General features: G+C 37.2%; 1 protein-coding gene across 1 annotated transcript in view; it reads left to right on the forward strand.

Moving 5' to 3' along the window:
- Positions 1 to 21,858, forward strand: part of ZNF385D (zinc finger protein 385D) — a 334,430-nt gene that overhangs the window by 288,951 nt on the left and 23,621 nt on the right. The window contains exon 5 of the mRNA XM_065875748.1: positions 17,790 to 18,023. Within this exon, the coding sequence (XP_065731820.1) occupies positions 17,790 to 18,023 (234 nt within the window). The remainder of the gene's footprint in view (positions 1 to 17,789; positions 18,024 to 21,858) is intronic.

Genomic DNA, 21,858 nt, shown 5'->3' on the forward strand with positions numbered 1-21,858 from the left:
AAGTTTGGGCATAAAACTATATTTTACTTATCTTGGGTCTATACTTAGAAGTGGGATTGCTGGAACTTACCTGGTGGTCCAGTGGTTAAGACTCTGTGCTTCCACTGCAGGGGGTGTGGGTTCAATCCCGGTTTGGGGAACTAAGATCCCACATGCCGCATGGCATGGTCAAAACAAAGCAAAACAAAAAAGAAGTGGAATTGCTGAGTCATATGTCAACTCTATGTTTAAATTTTTGAGAAACTACTGATCTTTTCCACAGCCCCTGCATGATTTTATATTCCTACCAGCAATGTATGAGGATTCCAATCTCTCCACAGCCTTGTTAACACTTGTTATTTTCTGTTTTTTAAATTTAACTTTTCATCATTATTATAGCCATTCTGGAGGGTGTGAAATGATTTCTCATTGTGGCTTTGATCTGCATTTCTCTAATGACTAATGATGTGGACTATCTTTTCAAGTCTTTATTGGCCATTTGCATCTTATTTGGAGACATTTCTATTCAAATCACTTTTCCCCCTTTTAGTTGGGCTGTTTTTCTCTTTATTGTTGAGTTGTAGGAGTTCTTTATACGTTCTGAACAATAGACTCTTATCAGATAATTGATTTGCCAATATTTTCTCCCATTCTGTGTATAAATGTTTTTTATTTTGATGAAGTCCAACTTATCTATTTTTTTATCCTTGTGCTTTTAATATCATTTTAAGAAGTCATTACTTAATCCAAGGTCACAAATCTTTACAAGTATGTTTCCTTATAGGAGCTCCTACATTTAAGTTGTTAATCCATTTTGAGAGGCATTTGGTATGAGGTAGGGGTCCAACTTTGTTCTTTTGCATGTGGATATCTATTTGTCTCAGGGCCATTTGTTGAAGAGACTATTACTTCCTCTTTGAATGGTCTTACCATCCTTGTCAAAATTACTTGTCCACAGACATATGGGTTTATTTCTCAGTTTTATTTCATTGATCTATATATCTGTCCATCCTTATGCCACACTGTTTTTTTGTGTGTGTGTGATACACGGGCCTCTCCCGTTGTGGAGCACAGGCTCCGGACGCGCAGGCTCAGCGGCCATGGCTCACAGGCCTAACCGCTCAGCGGCATGTGGGATCTTCCCGGACCGGAGCACGAACCCATGTCCCCTGCATTGGCAGGCGGACTCTCAACCACTGTGCCACCAGGGAAGCCCCATACCACACTGTTTTGATTACTGTAGCTTTTTAGTAAGTTTTCAAATCAGAAGATAATGAGTACTCCTGCATATTCTTCTTTTTCAGTATTGAAAAGCATTGGGATCCTTCATTTCTATATGAATTTTCATTCAACTTGTCAATTTCTGCCAAAAAAAAAGCCAAGGGAAATTTAATAGATTTTGCATTTAAGCTGTAGATCACTCTGGGAGTATTACCATCTTAGCAATATTAATTCTTCCAATCCATGAATAAAAAAAGTGTCTTTCCATGTTAAGTTTTTTAAATTCCCTTCAGTAATGTTTTATAGTTGTCAGTGTACAAGTCTTGCACTTCATTGGCTACATTTATTCCTAAGTATTTTATTCTTTACATGTCGTGGTAAATAATTTTTTTTAAATTTTGTTTTCAGACTGTTCATTGCTAGTATATAAAAGCACAACTGATTTTTGTACATTGATCTTGTATTCTGCAACTTTGCTGAACTAGTTTATTAGACCTATTTTTTTTTTTTTTTTTTGGTGGATTCCTTGGTATTTTCTATATATAAGATAATGCCTCCTGAAAAGATAGTTTTATTTCTTCCTTTACAATCTGGATATCTTTTATTTCTTGTTCTTGCTTAATAGTCCTGGCTAGAACTTTCAGTACAGCCTTAAATAGCAATAGCAAGAGAGACATTCTTGTCTTGCCCCTGAGGTAAGGGAGAAAGCTTTTAGCTGGACACTGGCTTTGACTTGGAGCGAAATAAGGCGTAATTGTGGTAGTTTGAGGAGAAGAGTGTTGGTATCTAACCCCTGTTTTAAAATGATGCTGTCTTTTTTATGTTTTAAATGATTATAATTTCTAAAAGAAAGGCTAGAAACCTTAGTAACTATGTTAAGCTGGTATTAAAATCTAACATGGTTCATTACATTTAAATAATATAGTAATATTACCACACAAAATTGTTAATATATGCCTCTATTCTAAATACTATAAAATTAGTTCTAAATTAAATATATAGTGTGTCCTAGTCATACACAATAATATTTTTGTAGAAATAAAAATTACTTCTATATGATTCTGCAATGTCCTACTGATATTATGTAATTTTTTTTACACTTAGCTCTTGATGTTAAAGATTTTTCTTTTAACTAGGTGGCGGCAATAAACCCTAAAAAAATCTTGGTGCTGATAATGGCTTTCCTAATTAATAGCTATATGGTTCTAACAAGTGACGTTATATCAGTAAGCCAGTTTTCTCTTTTATAAAATAAGAATTCCAATGTCTATCTCACAGTATTTTCCTGAGTATAAAAAAAGAAGGGTCTACAAAATATGTTTGAAAACTCATAAAGACAAAACAAATGTAGGACATTACTATTATTTTGTATCTTCTAAGATTTCTTTATAACACATTTGTTTAATTTTGTAATTATTTAGGTTTACATTTGAGAAAGTGTACTGTTATACCAGATAGCTGATTCCTGTAACAGTAATGACATTTAGAGTAAGGACCTATAAAACGAGGCAGCTAGATTGTTGGATTAACTAGAGAGAGCCACTCTGTATCATGCAAAATTTAAAATAGCAAAAAATAATGAGACATAAAAGTAGTTGAAGAAGCAGTCTTTATCTCATTTTGAGTGATGCATTATCTGTCATTTTGGGTGTATTGTATAACATATATCTTGAAAAATCATCTGTAGACTTCTTTGGCATTTACCATTCATTTGTGTGTTTCAGTGATATTCACATCAGAATTCATAAATCATCATATCTGGTGGCACCTTTTCTGTTAGCATCTCAGAAATCTTAACAGGATTTATCCATCAAGAGAAATGAAACACCTGTGATGATGGGAACTTCAAAGATCGAAAGAGAAGAATTTCATCCAAATTCTATGGGTTGGTTCATCATATCGATCCATCTGGACTGACTGATAAAAATATCCTTTAAGAGGAGAAACTCACAAAAGTTCCTTCCTTCTAAAATCTGTAATTTAGAAGGGCAAATAAGACTCGGCTCTCTTGCTTTTCTCTCTTGCTTCTTTTCTTTCTAGTTCTCTCTTATCTTGCCAACAACAGAGTTAATAAGCAAATACAAATAATTTCTATCTCATTCAGATCTATTCAACTTAAGTTAATTAAACTTCCAGTCTGAGGAAACATTTATCAACCCAGATTGACAAGTCAAGCAGTGAAGAGACTTCTACTGGCTTTGGAATTGTGTTTTGAAGGTTAGGTCACAGTGGAGATCTTCTGACATGTTAAGTAAAAAGCAAATGATTACTGATATTATGGCACAACAATGCTAAAAGCCCATAAATCGTGTGTTGAGTAAAAATGAAGTGAAACTACAATACATTATTTTTTTCAACATCTAAGCACATTCTTCAAGAATTCCCCCAACTCTTAGGATTATCTGTCCCCTCAAAATACCTAGGTGAATTTATATGGGGCTTCAATTTTGGTAAAGAGCATTGTATTTTTACAAAGCTAGGCCTAAGCAATGATGTTCTTTGGATGAGCTTCTGAGAAAAGATGAACCAGATCATACAACTCAACTCTGTGTGTCGACATGCCCAATCCTTGGTCACTTCCCACATCCCCCAGCTGACCTGGAAACATTTTAAAGTTTAAAGTTTTGCTTTCTCTAGAAATGCCTTCAATGAGTGGTGGCTTACAGGAGCAAATTAAAATCTGAAAGGGAGACATACATACATGTGTTATTTTAATTATTTACATTGTTATTTTTGATAGGGTTGGGGGTAGGCAGGTTGAACAAAAGAGGAAAAAATAAAGGAGCTTGAGCCTAGCCTTGTTCTACCTGCCTGTTCATCCCAGTGTGATCCAGGGGCATGAGACCCAAAGACCAGACCCACACACCCATCTCTTCCTCTGCCTCTCCTGCCCTTGCAGGTGGTAGCCATGAGTACTCTTTCCTCAGTAAAACCATGACAGGGCTGTCCAAGAGGTAAAGCCATTATGCTAAAAATAACCCGACAAGGTCACCACATCATCTGCCTGCCATGGTCTTAAGTCGTGTCCTCAAACACCCCAGAGCTGCTTCTTCTCACCCAGCTTGCCTTCTGGCTCCGACTTCTCTCTCCAGCCCTGTGAATTGCCTGTTGGGACCTGGCTGTGATCTTGATTGCTTCCCAGTGCCAGGCGTCAATGTGGTACCTACATTGCATACTCTCTGCCCACCCAGACTTTTGACTCCACACATCCAGCCCTGGACTGCTCGCATTCTTGGCCTGGCTTCCCTCCCAAGCAAGAGGAGGCTGCCAGGAAGGACGTGAATGGAGCCAGTCACATGTTGCAGTAGGCTTTTCCGCTTCTAACGGAACTTCTTCAAAAGAACCGAGTGTTGATGTAAAACAGGTTTACAGAAAACAGGATACATAAGATGAAAATCTTCTCTCCCAAGAAAATTAGCTTTAAAAAAGTGATCTATAAAACAAGGTGGTTTACCCAGAGTACTGGCTTTTAATTTTAATTTTCACAGTTGGGTTTGAGTTCAAAGTGATCAGCTCGGTGCTTTGTGACCACCTAGAGGGGTGGGATAGGGAGGGTGGGAGGGAGGGAGATGCAAGAGGGAAGAGATGTGGGGACACATGTATATGTTTAACTGATTGACTTTGTTGTAAAGCGGAAACTAACACACCATTGTAAAGCAATTATACTCCAATAAAGATGTAAAAAAAAAAAAAGAAATAGAAATAGTGATCTAATAGTGATCACTAGAAATAGTGATCATTAAAAACAGATAAATTAGGAGTTTGGGATTAAAATATACACACTACTATATATAAAATAAATAATCAACAAGAACCTATTGTATAGCACAGGGAACTCTACTCAATATTCTGTAATAACCTATATGGGAGAATAATCTGAAAAAAGAATGAATATATGTATTTGTGCAACTGAATCACTTGCTGTACACCTGAAACTAACACAACATTGTAAATCAACTATACTCTGATATAAAATAAAAATTAAATTAAAAAACAGTTATAGAAATATATATTCTAAATAAAATAATGACTCTTTCCTGAGGCTTAAGAATTATATTTTTAAAGTATCTTATCTAAGTTAATGATGAAATCTCAGAACTTCTATTCATATCAAATTGTCTCTAATATACTGTTCTGATTTGACTCATGAAATGAGTTCCCAAAGGGCAAGATGGAATAGATATGCCATCATCCTTTGAGAAGTCAGGTTGCTTGAGACTAGATTTCTATCCCTTCATAGCTGTAAAAATATTTAACATTCTGCAGGATCAGAATTACCATACAGACTAACCGTCAGAGATAATAAAAAATTATTGTTAAATTAATGTTTTCTACAGTGTATTCTTTATTAACACAGCTCCACTTTAAAAGTATATTTATCTTAAAGTGTTGAATTAAATTTTAGTTGATAGAGCTAACCAAGAATAAGTCTTCTTTTTTCTTAAATATATTCTCAAAATAAATAATTCGATTTGAAGCTGTTTGAAATAACACCAAAATAACTAGTCTCTTCAATAAGGCCTAAGGAAAATCCAAATGTTTTTTCTGCATCATTTAGACAAAAGAGAGATTGACATATGTTTTTTAGTGTTTTGCTGAAATGGTGATACAATTACAATCAACGTATTCTCGAAAACAAAAAGAAGATTTCATAATATGATGAGTTTTTGTGCAAGAGGCAGTCTGCTGTAGCTTGGAATTTCTGGAACTGTGTGATAGTTTATGAGATTATAATAGGAGAGACAATTCTATATCTGGAATTTCATGAAAATCTGGTTTATATGGTTTCTGTAGCTAAAAAAAGGAATATTGGAAATAGGTCTATTGGCTTTTCTGTGAAGAGAGGCATTTGCTCCAGAATTTTATGATTTCCAAGCAGTTCTATTAATTTTTCAGCAGCCAACTTTTAAGGGGATAATGAGTAGAATTGTGATTTCTCCTGTTTATTTTGATGTGCACAGTTTTCTTAATTTTTCTGTGTCCTCCAACTCTTAAAAATCTTCTTGGCTGAGGTATATTAACATTACATGGAAACAGCTTCTTCAAGGAGAGAAATTTTATCAAAAAGTCATTGTATTATGTGATGACCTTCCATCTTCTTGCCCTTCCTGACGAGGGCAAAATAATAATAAATTGCTGTTTTGGGTGAAATAATTTGGGTAGTTTGAGTCTTGAGACAACATAGTTTATAGTTTAAATGGAATGCCTAGCAGTTGTTGAAAACTTGTTATTAAAAATATACGTATATCCCTCACTCTGTGTTCAATTTCAATTAGTAAAAGCTTTCAAAATTCATGATTTATCATGTCCTAATTCTAAATAGATATTATAGATTTAAGCACACAAGGCAAACCCTCAGTTTTAACCTAAAGCACACAGCCAGAAGGAAGATTATTGCTTTACAAATATAACAGATAAACTACCAAAGGCAATTGTTGTAAAACTCTGCCTTGACTTTTTGCCAGATTGGAAATTTTGCAATACGCGTGTCTCCTCGTTAATGAAATGGGAAGTGTCACTGTGGCATGCAGCAATTTTTTTTCCTTGTGAAAGAGGGGAACTACCATTTGTAGATTTGGAAAGATTTTCTTTTTCCTTCTGCCTTACTAAGGAAAAAAAAACAAAACTCTATTAGAAACCCAAAAAGGCAGCTTCCTATGCCTTTTAGTGGCATCTGAGTCACTTAAAATAGCCTTGGAATAAATGGATTTTCTTTTAATCTTCCTCTTTCTTTCCCTTTTGTAATGTTTATCAGAACGTTCACAGATTCTGACAAAACTCACCCCTTCTTCTTGGTGCTTATCAGTTGTATGTACAGTGGTCGAACCCACTCAATCAACTCTCCCAAGGTCTCGCCGTCCTGCCTTCCAAGTAATCTGGGTTTTTTGTTTGTTATTTGTTTTTTTTTTAATTTACTTTTTAGTTTATATTGGAGTATAGTTGATATACAATGTGTTAGTTTCAGGTGTACAGCAGAGTGATTCAGTTATACATATACATGTATCGATTCTTTTTCAGATTATTTTCCATTATAGGTTATTGCAAAATAATTGCATAGAGTTCCCTGTGCTATACAGTAGGTCCTGGATGATTATCTGTTTTATATATAGTAGTATGTATATGTTAATCCAAAATTCCTAATTTATCCTTCCTCCCCCCATGTTTCCCCTTTGGTAACCATAAGTTTGTTTTCTAAGACTGTGAGTCTGTTTCTGTTCATTTGTATCATTTTTATTTATCACTTGCCACATATAAGTGAAATCATATGACACTTGTTCAAGTAACTTAGTTTTGAATTAATTTACTTTGGATTAATTTATGCTTGGAAAGGATGAAGTATACATTCTGTGAGTGGTGTAGGAAACAAATTTCCTTGGAAACACACAGATTCTAAGTCAGGAAGAGAAGACCGTATCTTACAAAAGAGCCCCTGGTTTAAAGCCTAAATGGCAGGTTAATTAAGCCCCATAGTTATTCTTCTCTGTTTCAAGGATCTGAATTGTCTCCATCCTCCCTCATTTATAATCACATCTATCTCCAAAACTGCATCTTTCAGCAGAGATAGTCATTGCTTGTTCAGGTATCTAAAATATTTTCTAAGAGTTGCTCTCTAATTTATTCTGAATTCCTTCTTAGGGTGGTTAACTTGTCCTGACTTGCAAGGGACTTTCCCTGAAAGTACTAAAGGTCCCATGTCTTGGAAACTCCCTTAGTCACAGGCAAAATAGGACCTTGGCCACCCAATCTCAATTTCCCTTTTTTTACATTCATGACTTTCTATTTAATTGTCATTCTAGCTCTAAAGCTGAGACCAACTAGGCTAAACCAGAAAGTAGTTGACAGGTCTGTCAGTGGTGGTTCCTGAAGTGTCAACCTCAGCCCAGCAGCAGCAAAAACACAGGGGTATTTGTTAGAATAAAGATATTCAGGCCGCAGCCCAGACCTAGGAACCATAAACTCTAAGGGTGGTAATCAACAATCTGTGTTTGATTAAACCTCCAGGTGGTTCAATGTATAGTAAAGTTTGGGAACCACTAGTTTACAGGAACGGGATGATTTTTGATTCACAAAAGTTTCCAACATCTTGGCTGCATCGTTGTTGGATGCTGTGACAGCCAAAAGAGCACGGAGAAAACAGAGTGAAAGAAAATTATAAGGTGAAAATGACTGAGGATGAAAACTTAGGTTAGCAGGTCAGAGATTTGCTATTTATATCGCTGTGCCGATGTTCAGTCTAGTGCCTTATGGGGGTACGACATCAACTTTTGAAAGAATGGCAAATACCTAACAGAACAAATTTGTTGACAGCAGCCTCTGTATTTATCAATTACCAAATATCTAGCAGGCTTTGTTATAGTTGCATATGGAGTATATTAAATATAAGCTGTAGGAGTAGGGAATACAATCCCCATTGACTTTGAGAAACTAAGGCTGCAGTGTGATAAGATATTGACTGAGATGTCATGTTGAGGTGACACTGGGATATTAAGTCATAATCCTTTACACACAGCTGACAAGACATGTCAGGCTCCTGCCCTAGAATGAGTCTCTCCTTGTGAACTTGAAAGAAATGAGGGCAAACTATCTGGTAAAGAAAAAAATAAGACTAACTCTAACTAGCTTTCTCTCCTTGGAATAGAGACCTTGCCTTCTGAGGCACAGCCTCAGGCCAGTCATAAGCCCAGCGTCTCAGAACCACTGTGGAAATGAGCAGGGTTTGGGGCACAGACACAGTGTCGCTAGAGCACCTTTCAAAATGGCAGCCCGCAGCCCACAGAGAAGATTGTGGTCCACAAGCGTTCACACACACACACACACACACACACACACCTGCTAACACTTAAAATTTGGAAATTGTACACGAAACTTTCTGGCTTTCACCAAAATAATAATCAAAGCATCTGGTAAAACGGGGCATGAATTTCTAAGATGGCTGACTAGAAGTGTACAATGAACTCCCCCATTTTTGTGGAGTTATGTGCTCTCCAGTTTACCACAGTGAGTAATTCTATCAGTGTCCATTGCCCAGCTTCACTCCTTTACATTGTCTGCCTTTTCCTGTTGGGTGTGTGTGTAGGGCGGAGGCGGGGTGGGGGCTGACTACCGCCTAGATTTATGCTGCTTTTACTTGGTGAAATCCCAGTTTAAACTACTATTATGTAACAGCCTAAATGGGAAAAGAATTTGGAAAAGAATAGATACATGTATATGTATACCTGATTCGCTTTGCTGTCCACCTGAAACTAACACAACATTGTTAATCAACTATATTCCAATATAAACTTAGAAGTTTAACATAAATAAATAAATACATAAAAAAACAAACTAGAGACCTCCATTCTGAGGTCAAGGACATTTAAGGTTAGAAGATACAAAGTAGTTCTCAGCTTCCGTTGGCCAACTGTTGGATCCCGCCTAACTCCCCAGGACCTGGGTAATTTCTGCTGAGCCCTTGGTGCTTCCAGAGCCTCTGATGTCCCTCCTGCTTGCCCTGGTCCTCTTGCCTTCTTTCCTTCACATTATCCCCACTCTCTGCTTCCTGTCCCAAGTCAAGCATCCTTTGGTCAGGTTCTGACCACCACCACCTTCTGAGGGCTTCTGCATCATTCGCTAACCTGACAACCTGATTCTCTAAGCTATTTACCCCCCCCCCCAATTTTAGGAATTGATAGGAATATCCTAAATTCCTGATAAATGTTCCTATAAAAGAAAGTAATCTCATGTTACCCTCTCAAATCACATGATCCTCTTAAAAAAATGGCTGATCCCCATGAAACTAATGAGTCCTGGCTTCAAGAGGAAAATCCAGAAGTTGAATCAGCTCTTTCTTTCAACAGGCTCTGGAAATCGTTTTCAGCAGAATAATTTATGTTCTAAGCTGTACCTGGTGTACACGGCCCAAAGTGAGTTCAACAGATCAATCACCAGGATCCCTGAGTCTGAATCTACTCTTGATGTAATTGCCTCAAACAGATGGTAGATTGGGCAGCTTCGGGACACATATCAGAAGTTGCAGTTAGATATTTTTGTTATGTAGGTTTTTGAAATCGCTTGCCTTCCTATAATTTCTGATGCACAAAAGACATGGGAACTCTAGTTCAAAGGATGTAAAGGTAGAAAGAATTACTCACCTGATCCCTTAGGACATTAAGAGTTTTAATCAGTGGATCACTTTTTGCATGGCACTTCCAAATAACAGAACTTTGGAGGTGTGATAAAGTTAGAGTTTGAAGTACAGGTATTTTTCTGGTATTTTCTGGTGATGCCTCTTCCTGCTCTACTTCCTCAAAGAGAACAAATCCATTGTTCCCTCCCCTCTTGTGGTATTGGAGCCTTGTCACTCTAGTACACAAATGACATTGTGTTTACTTTTTTTTTTAATTTTATTGAAGTAGAGTTGATTTACAATGTTGTGTTAGTTTCAGGTATACAGCAAAGTGATTAGTTACACAAATACATATATTCATTCTTTTTCAGATTCTTTTCTCCTTGTGCTATACAATAGGTCCTTGTTGGTTAACTATCTTATATATAGTAGTGTCTGTACGTTCATCCCAAGCTCCTGATTTATCCCTCCCCCGCCCCACGTTTCCCCTTTGGTAACCATAAGTTTGTTTTTGATATCTGTAAGTCTGTTTCTGTTTTGTAAATAAGTTCATTTTTGTCATATTTTTAAAAATTGGATTCCACATATGAGTGATATCATATATTTGTCTTTGTCTGACTTACTTCACTTAGTATGATAATCTCTAGTTGCATCCATGTTGCTGTAAATGGCATTATTTCATTCTTTTTTATGGCTGAGTCCATCATGTTTACTTTTTAACCTCCAGTGATTAACACAGGGTCTGACACATGAGCGTTCAGTCAGGTCCACCCCAAAAGTTTCAGGGCCAAGACAAGAGTTCAAATGGAGACCATACACTGTATAGCTAAATGTTTACAAGCTGTACCTCAAGCTTCCCTGGCAGCCCCCCAACCTTTATCCAGGGATTGCCTTTGTGACCTGAAGGTCAAAGAATCTCCCTGCCTGAGTCAGCCCTGAGCCCTACCAAATGGTAACACAGCTCTGCAGGAACGGGGCAGAAGCTGTGCCCCAAGCCAGCCCTCTGATCCCCAATCAGGTAGCCCACTGGGGAAGCATCCTTCCTCCCCAACCTCATTTTGTGGACTCCGGATTCCCAAGCAATTTTAAGCATTTCCTGTATCACCATAGCAGAAAGAGGGAGGGAATGTTTTGGGGGGACTTCGCCTAGGCATACCTTTTGGTGATTTGAGGTGATTGGTGATTTGAAAACAAACCTTTTTCTCTGGTTTCCAGATAGAGGCTGTGATCTCCTTTTACCTCTCAACATACATAGCCACACATGCACACACATAGACACACATGTACACACATAACCACACATGCACACACATAGATGCACAAATCATAAACATCTATGCACCCAACCACACACAAACCTGTGAACTTTCAGACTCGATGCTCTGGCCTTTGGGGCACCCAGTCCAGCTCTCACTTCCCTTTCTAATTAAAATTTCCACTTGCTCAGCTGGTTATCAAACTGTCCAAAAAGTGTTTTTATAAGATCAAAAAAGTGCAAAAATAGACTTTTGTTTCAGTGGCTTATGATACATGGAGGCCAGTGCAGGGGCCATTCCTGCCTGTGTCTAAGAGGCTGGTACTATGCCCAGTCAGTGCTGATCAAATTGCATGAAATCCAGAGGAAGGAAACCACCAGTAATAATTTCTAAAAACTTGCAATTTTTTTTTTTTTTTGTAACGAAGCACCTTTTTATACTTCAGAATGTCAGCATATTTAAGAGGAAGCAGCTGTTCTCACTTGCTAGCAAGCCTGGTTGAGACTCTATTTCACACAGAGAAGAAGGAAATAAATTGTGTATCATTCTGAGTCTTCAGTCTAGCAGAAAATATGATGATCATCTTTGGGACATACTATTAATTTCTGTTACCTGGGAGGAAACTTAAATAACTCACATCTGGTTCTGTCAGTTGTGTTATGAGGTCTGTAACTAGGAGAATAAATTTCTTACCTGGACCATGTAACTTGGCCGTTTCATTTTATTATCTAGAATTCAAGTGGTTGATTATTTTCTGGAATCTTTTCTTATGCTTTTTGAATTTTTAAAAAAAGTATTTACAGTGTTTTTATATAAGAATGAGGGCCAAAATGGGCCACTCTGAATACTGACAAGTTTCCTTTCATTCTCCACTAAAGCCCCATTCCAGAAAGTATTAACAATCTGTTTTGATGTCAAAGCCAAATAGTGACAGTTACAATAATGAATGTTTGCTAGAGGGCACTGGCGAAAAAAACAGCACAGAAATGCAAACCCCAGCCATCTCAAACTGTTCCTTCCCACTGGAATGTACCCATTCTTTTCGACTCCCAGTCACATAGATTGTTCCCATTGGGTCATTGGTTGAATAGTGCAAAGAAATCTGAATCTGGGAAACATTAAGAAAAGTGGATTGTTATTCTAGTTTCGCATCTTTTGGAAAAGACAAAAGAAAACTGTGCAATAAGGAAGTCTTGTGCGTTACTCTTATCATTTTGCAGAAGAGGTTGTTTGAGAACTGTAGGGTTTTTTTTTTTCTCCTCTCCTCCTAAATGGACTCCAGCAACTTAATACATTAGCATAAATGGATGATTAGACATACATGAATGACTCTAGCTCGGGCCAAGTTCAGTTTTTTTTAAGTCAAATTTTTAAGATTCTATCTTCCAGCACTCATAATAAATCGTGACTAATTGGAATTAACTGAAAGGGATACAGTCAGTTCTTTTACGAACAAAATCAAAATTTTAGCAATGAAAAATAAATGAAGAGCTTGTGCTTCCGAGCCAGACTGTCTGAATTCAAATCGTTGGACTTCAGCTGGCAGCCCTGGCATTGCACAAGTTCCCAAATCTCTCCATACCTCAATTTCTTCTCTAAGATGAGGATAAAAATGGTATGCCCATCTTTGTTTTTTTTTTAATTGACGTATAGCTGATTTACAGTGTTGTGTTAGTTTCAGGTGTTCAACAAAGTGATTCAGTCATATATATATATACATATATATGTACATATGTTTCTATATTCTATATTACTTTGTATATTATATATATATATATTATTTTAAAGATTTTTTTCCATTATATGTTATTACAAGATATGGAGTGTAGTTCTCTGTGCTATACAGTAGGTCCTTGTTTATCTTTTTTATATATAGTAGTGTGTATCTATTAATCCCAAACTCCTAATTTATCCTCTTAGTTTTTTAGGAGGCTTGAATGAGTTTATACCTATAAATGCTTTAAAATTGTTTTTACCATCATAAGCTATAATTGTGTTTTGTTCATTCATTCCTTCATTTATTCATTCATTACTTCCTTTCAATAAATATTTATTGACTGCCTTTTTATGCCAAGCATAAGTGCAAGGATATAGCAATGGACAAAACTGATGAAGGATTGTTAAGTTTATTATTATTATTATTCCGAGTCATTATGGGATGTCTCATGAACCACTCATCACATAATGGACATCTATTATCCGTCCCATCTCCTAGCACAAAATAGCGGCTCAATAAATGTTGATGGAAGGAAGTTCAAATACATGAGTCATTGCAACATAGAATAACAATCTGGAATTGCAATAAGGATTTGGAATTGGGAGATGCAATGTCAAGTCCCAGTTTTACTGAAATTTCCTAATCTAAAAACCTAGAAAGCTATACCATGAAACCACTAAGATCCCTTTTGACTATGATTCTAGAAAGTAACTGAAATGATGCACTATTTTTTGACTGGTCATAATTCTATTTTTCTTAAAATAAATAAACTTCAAATTTTAGTCTAGCTTTAAATCTACAGAAAAGGTACAAAACACAACAGACGGTTCCTGTATATGCTCTCAGTTTCCCTTATTATTAACATCTCACATTACTATGGTGTATTTGTCAAAGCTAATGAACAAATATTGATATATTATTACCTGGAGTCCATACTTCATTCTGATTTCATAAGTTTATACCTAAAGGTTTTTTTGTTTTCTTTTTCTTTTTTTAAATTATGTAAGTTTCAGGTAGACAGCATTACAATTCAACATCTGTATACACTACAGAGTGATCACCAGCATAAGTCTAGTTACCACCCATCACCATATAGTTGACCCCCTTTTACCCATTTTGCCCACCTCCACCCCCCTTCCCCTCTGGTAACAACTAATCTAATCTCTGTATCTATGAGTTTGGTTTTGTTTTCTTTTGTTTGTTCCTCTGTTCTGGTGTTTTAGATTCCACCTAGGGGTGAAATCATATGGTATTTGTCTTTCTTCATCTGACTGTTACAATTGTGTGTACGTACCACATCTTTTTCTGAATGTAATTTCTTATTCTATGTTGCAGTTTAGTTGATTTACAATGTTGTGTTAGTTTCCTTATGTTCTTTTTTTTTTTTTTGCCCCAGGATCCTAACCAGGACACCACATTATATTTAGTAATCCTGTCTCCTTAGACTTGTCTGGACTGTGACAGTTTTTCAGACTTTTCTTGTTTTGATGACCTTAATATTTTTGAGGACTCTTGGTCAGGAATTTTGTAGAATGTCCTTAAATTTAGGTTTGTTTATGCTTTTCTCATGGTTAGACAGGGGTTATGAGTTTTAGGAGGAAGATCACAGAGGTAATTCTCATCACATCTTAGCAAGAGTATATGCTATTAACATGATCAATGATATAAAATTTTATTTTAATGACTGGATAGGTGTTATATATAATTGGTAATTTAATGTACCATACTAAGGAAAATATCTTTGCTATATGTAATTTCTACACAAAGTACAGTCATCCTTATTCGCGTGAGATTGGTTCCAGAACCCCTGTGGTTACCAAAATCTATGGATGCTCAGGTCCCTTATATAAAATGATGCAGTATTTGCATATAACCTACACACATCCTCCCGTTTACTTTAAATCATCTCTGAATTACTTACAATACTTAGTACAATGTAAACGTTATGTAACTAGTTGCAAACACAATGTAAATGCTATGTAAATAGTTGCCTACCCACAATAAATTCAGGTTTTGTTTTTTGGAAGTTTCTGGGATTTTTTAAAAAATATATTCGATCCTTGGTTGGTTGAATCCGCAGATGCAGAACCCCCAGATACCAAGGGCCAACTAAATGAAATAGTTGATTCTTTTGTGGCATAATCTTAAAATATATTTACTTTACTTAAAAAAAAAAGCCCTCTTTACTACTGGCAAATGAAGAGTAAGTGAAAAATTCATGTCTTGTTATAAATCAATAGTACTCTTATCTTTGTGGACTCAAGATCTACATATTAAATTTAATGTCAAACATATAACTGTTTGTATTTCTTTCAAACTAACCGCAAGCTTGAGAAAATTCACAGATCTTTGTTCAGCTATGTGATCTGAAAGATGCAACAAAGTAAGAAGTGCCGGAAGTTAAGCATTTTGATACAAATTCCCCTAAGCCTGTCTCGTGCAAGGGACTTGCCTTAAGAAATATCGATGTTAATACTTCACTAAGCCCCAGACATAGACAGCCTGGTGTCTCTAATCTTTGGTGTCCTTGGTATAAATGTACGTTATCCTCTGGGATTAGGAATGATGCTGATGTAGCTGTCACAGAGATTGGAAGATCCATGGTTATGTTTATTCTATACTTTTGTTTTGAATTTCACTGTAAATAGAGAAGTTGGCTTAAGATTACTATAATCTATGCAATGTAAAATTTTCAGATCAAGACATAAAATAAACATTGTCAATCCAGAGGAAAATTGTTAGAAGTAGGGTACTACTAGGGATATCCTTATTTAGATTTAAATGAAATAAATACCTACAGTATGACACTCTGGCTCCAGCAAGTGGCCACAATAAGTTTAATTATACCTATCTTTGTGGTTGTCACTTCCCATAGAACTGATCATAAAAACAATTGAGTGGTTTTAGCCCACTACTCTTTGTGACCTTACCATGGAGGTTCATTATTATGGCCAAGAGCATCATTCACAATACATTTTCCCCCAAATCCCTAATTTCTTAATTCCATGAAACACTGTGTCCTGACTCACCATATACTACTTGTGTAACCTTTGGAAATTTCCTTAACGTCTGAAATTTCTTCATTTTCAAAAGTATGTGTGACGGTTAAATGAAATTACATATATAAAACACTTAGCAAATGAACTGGCCACTTGCTATGTGTTCACAGACGCTCATGCACCTGCTTTCAAAGAATACTTTCCAGTTTTCTGGGAGCAATGATGCCTACTGGACCATCTCAAGTTGGTTGTTGTGTTTTATGCCATATCTAGATTCTCAGAAATATTTTCTAGCAATTACCTGATATTTTAATGTTGGTATCTTAGTAGGCAAGTAAACACTAATCAGGAAGTGGGCCTCTCAGTGTTCAAGGGAGTAAATGTATTCTGGTGGCAAAATTCAGTGTTAGGATCATTTTATTTATTTTTCTCTAGCCATGAGAGAGACTAGTCATCTTTTTTTTTTTTCTAACATGGTTGGAGGATATTCTCCATGACACTGCAGGGGACTTACTTAATGGTCTTACAGCTAAATAAGTGATTAAAAGTATAGGAAGTGTCAGGTAAAGGGGAGAGCCAGATGGATTATTTTATACAATAGCCCTCAACATGAATCTGAAAAAGAATATATATATATATGTATATATACACATATATATAAAAGTATATATTATATGTATACATATACACACATATATATATAAGTGAATCACTTTGCTATACACCTGAAGCATTCTAAATCAACTATATTTCAATAACATTTTTTAAATGAAAATTAATTCATTAATTAAAAAAAAAGAGCCCATTTCTCTTCTGATTGACTAGTGTGTCTGATGCCATATTTGGGAAAGAAGCCATAAGCAGCCTCACCCATATTCCCACCTCTCTCTCTGGATCAAAGGGAAAATCCAAGTTACAAGGCATCTTGATAACATAAACTAAAAAGAAGTAAGCGTTTATGAGGACAGCACTTCATTGCAGGTAGACCACTGTCCTTTACAGCCACTGCCCACTCCATTTATCATGGACTTTACAGTGTGGCCCTGGATAGTGACCACAGCAGCATATGGAATGAGAAACGATTCCAAGAGCAGCTGTGGCTGGAGAGACAGCCTGGGAATAGTTTGAATAAGAGGTTAAGAACTAGCCAGCCGGGAGGCAGCAAAAAGTAACATAAAAATAGAAAGCATGGGGCATAGGGTTCATTTGCAATTCATTGTTGGGTATGGCAGACACTGCTGACATTGTGTTAACTAGCCTGTTTGGGTTGGGAGCTGTGTACACCCGAGTGAAGTTACGACAAGGCAGTCTTACTTTGGAGGTTGACCTCAAAACTATAAGTGGTCATCTATGTACATTTCCTCAGGAGATGATCGACACATAGTTGACAAGCAGCACTTGCTAGCTGTTCTTACCATTATTAGCAGAATGTAATATTAGTGATACACTTTCGAATAGGGAAAGGTAATACCACTGTTTTTGCCTTTTCTTCTGTGCTACTTTGACTGCAGACAGTACCACAGGGACACCAGCAATATCAACGACGACAACTGTGGAAATTCGCAAAAGCAGCGTTATGACAACTGAGATCACTTCTAAAGTGGAGAAAAGCCCCACGACAGCCACCGGCAATAGCTCCTGTCCTTCCACGGAGACTGAGGAAGAAAAGGCAAAACGGCTGCTTTACTGTTCTCTATGCAAGGTTGCTGTCAACTCCACCTCACAGCTGGAGGCGCACAACAGTGGTGAGATGCAGCGATTTATTTTCTGTCTCAACAGCTCTGCAATTATCTTCCTCTGAATAGATTAGATCTTTTGCAGCAGGGGACAGAGGGGGAGGCAGAAAACTGGCAACTATCACATGGAATTCATTAACCATTAAGAAGTAAAAATGACAAGCAAAGTGTCACTTACAGGGGGGCAAGGAAGGGTTTCCAGGGCTCCCTTGCCATGCTGTATATGTGTTTGTGTGTATGTGTTTTATAAACATTAAGAGAGACAGTAAAATATAATTCTGAAGTGTCAACTTTGCATTTATATGATTTCTAGATTGCTATGTTACTTCCACACGTTTGCTTGTAACTGAAATTTTCTGAAGTTGCACCAATATTATAGTTGCAAAAGTTGGTTGCATAACTCCATTCACTTTTGGTTAAAAACCTCCCTATTATGGTTTTTATGGCAAATAATGTTGTTTGGGCTAAATCTATATGAGCTGGAAAATTAAACTTAAGAAAATACTTCTTAGAGGCAGCCATGATGTCTACATATAATATTTTATTTATTTTTTTCTGACAACGTAAAGATACTCTTCCTTTGTTTTGACTGAGGCTCAGAGAAGACACATGACCAGTTAGGTGACAGAGCCATTATTCAAACCCAGGTCTCTCTAACTAACACTAAACTTTCCTATAGCATAACAGAAAATACTGGTAAGCCGGGATGGAATTCTCTCCTGATATATTTTGATTCCATCTCCCTGCTCTTTCTATACATATATGTTTATATCTATATCTGTATTTAAAGATGTTTTATATATATATATATAAACCTATCTAACTAGATACATATATAGAGTATATCTATATCGATTTAAATAGATAAAGATTTTATTGTTTTATTTGTTTATTTATTTACTTATGTCCTGCCTGAGGTTTTAGCCAGCCCTTTGTCCCAAGATCAGTTTTTCTCTAAAAGACCGGGTTCATTGCGAGGACTCTGTCAGCAATTACAATCGAAAAAGAATCATTTGTGAATCACACCCTGAGTTAATAGTGCAGCTGTGTGTTGATGGCGTCATCGACCAATCCTTGTGCTGCATGCGTAATATTCAAGTACTGACTTCAAGGCTCTAAGGGGGTAATTGCAGAAGGAGGACAATTCCTTCCGCACACATCCTCGTCCTGCAGGCAGCATGAGTTATAGTCAGGGAGAGTTCACGAGTTCAGGGGCTGGGAGACACAGAATAGCATCTGGCCCCCCAAGTCAGAATCTGTACCATTCAGATTTGCCCTCTGTTTCCTCCTGCGAATACGTTCCTCCTGAATGTGAGATCACTGGGAGAGGGTGGGCATCATTGGAAATCCATTTACTTTTCCAGAATTCTTGATCATCCCCCCATAGTGACAGAGAAACACATTCACTTTGAGGGAGGATCTATTTTGACAGGTAAACCATAGCCTTTGAGGTTGGAGTTGATTTACGAAGAACTTGGATGTCCTTTCTGAATTCTGATCAGAAACATCTGATTAGGAGGCAAAGAAGGGATGACTTATTTGTTTACGTCACATCAGGTCAACATTTTCCATATTACAGTTCTATGGTCATCTCTGGTTTGTGTGTAAGAATTGCCATTGGAGCTTTATGTATATATATATATATATATTTTATATGCATGTCAAATATATCCATATGTTTATATATAAATACATTTATATTTATTTAAATACATACATACACACACACACACACACACACATATATATATATATATATATATATATATATATATATATATATATATAATCTCCTACATCCTGGGATTCTGATTTATTATATATCCAGGGCCTGGGAAGCTATAGTGTTTGGGAAAAGAAAACAAAAACAAAACCAAAACCCGGCAAGTGTTTTGCAGGCAGAGCTGAGAACTTGTGTAACCATCTCACTTGGGAGTTTAAGACATGCTTTCGGTTGTCACCCTTACTTGAATCCCTTTCTAAGGGTGTCCCCTCCAAGCCTTCAGCCCAGTCGGGGGACTTTGGCCACTCCCCTTCCCTCCAAGGTGCTGCTTGGGGTTCTCGGTTCATGTATTTCCCTTCTGCGTCAGAGATCTTCCCCTCGGGGTGTGATGTTGGTAAACCTGTGGGGTGATTGTAGAGGGCAAGGCTCCACATATGTCCCTCTCCTGTCAAGAGTAGGAATGGTCCTTGTAAGTCTCATCATAGGATTATTGTGGTGGGTTCTAGTTTGGGTTCCATGAGAAGCAGACTCTGAGACAAGGATGTCAGGGCAAATAGTTTTTAGGGAGATAAAGGGACAAGGTTAGTGGAGTTGGGAAAGTAGATAGGGCAGGGAAGCTGGCCAGCACAGCCAGCTACCAACGTGGGCAAACTGGACCTTGCCCACCAAAGCCGGCCCCCCGCCCAGCTCCTACGCTTTTACTCTTAAAACCTTCAAGTGATCACCTAGAATGACAGAACTGAATTAACTCAAATTCTGTGTCTTTATCTTTACAATCTCAGCACTATCATTGTTCATTTATAATCCGCTGTTTTCATGAAACATAGGTATTAACACAAGGGCATGAATTGCAGCCTTTGTGAGCTCAAAGGATTTCGAACCTCTATGAAATGATTAGTGAAACTAAAGCTTGTAACCGAATTTGTGTGTTTCTGGGGATGACCATATAATGGAGAGTTCTACAAACTAATTTCCATGGAGCAGATGATGTGCTAATTTAGTATATACTAAATCTCACCAGTAACCACCTCCATTGTTCAGAATATAGGCCAATGAAATATTATTTAGGGAAGAGTCCTTATCACTGACATTATTTAGAGTTACCAGATCATGGTGCTGGTGGAAAGCGGACCCCCTTTGGTTTTTTTGTTTGTTTGTTTTTTTTTTTTTCCGGTACGCGGGCCTCTCACTGTTGTGGCCTCTCCCATTGTGGAGCACAGGCTCCGGACGCGCAGGCTCAGCGGCCATGGCTCACGGGCCCAGCCGCTCCACGGCATGTGGGATCTTCCCGGACCGGGGCACGAACCCGTGTCCCCTGCATCGGCAGGTGGACTCCCAACCACAGCGCCACCGGGGAAGCCCCAGCAGGCCCCCATTGTATAGTCTATTTAATCATTGTTCTCTAATTCTCTTTAAGGACCCCATTCTTAGCTACGCACAGGGCAGACCACAATCACCACCCCACCCACTGCATCCTCCACTCACCCCCACCCTGTCAATATAACTTTAAAAGACTTCTCCAATTACTTCTTAGAGCCAGATATTAGGACAATACTGTTAAGATTGGGCTGTGTTTTTCAGGAAACCAAGTTTGAATATCAATTTTGCTCAGAAGCAACCAGGATGCAGCATGGGGAGATGTGTCCTTTGCATTTAAATTGTAATTCTAAGTGTTTCTCTTCTTTATCCTTTTAGAAATACATCATAGACATGGAATCAGGGCTATAGCACCGAGCGGAGAATTATGCACTTATGGTCTGTTCATGGGAAGCCTGCCACCTTCAAAACATGTTTTTCTCCTAATCTTGGAAAATGCATTTTTAAAAAAAAATTATTGAAGTATAATTGATTTACAATGTTGTGTTAGTTTCAGGTGTACAGCAAAGTGAATCAGTTATACATATACATATATCCATTCTTCTTCAGATTATTTTCCCATATTGGTTATTATGGAATATTGAGTAGAGTTCCCTGTGCGATACAGTAGGTCCTTATTGGTTATCTATTTTATATAGTGATGTGTATATGTCAATCCCAGTCTCCTAATTTCCCTTCCCATGCCGTTTCCCCTTTGGTAACCATAAGTTTGTTTTCAAAATCTATGAGTCTTTCTGTTTTGTA

This window comes from Phocoena phocoena, chromosome 4 (assembly GCF_963924675.1).
Source record: "Phocoena phocoena chromosome 4, mPhoPho1.1, whole genome shotgun sequence".
Classification (NCBI taxonomy): Eukaryota; Metazoa; Chordata; class Mammalia; order Artiodactyla; family Phocoenidae; genus Phocoena; species Phocoena phocoena.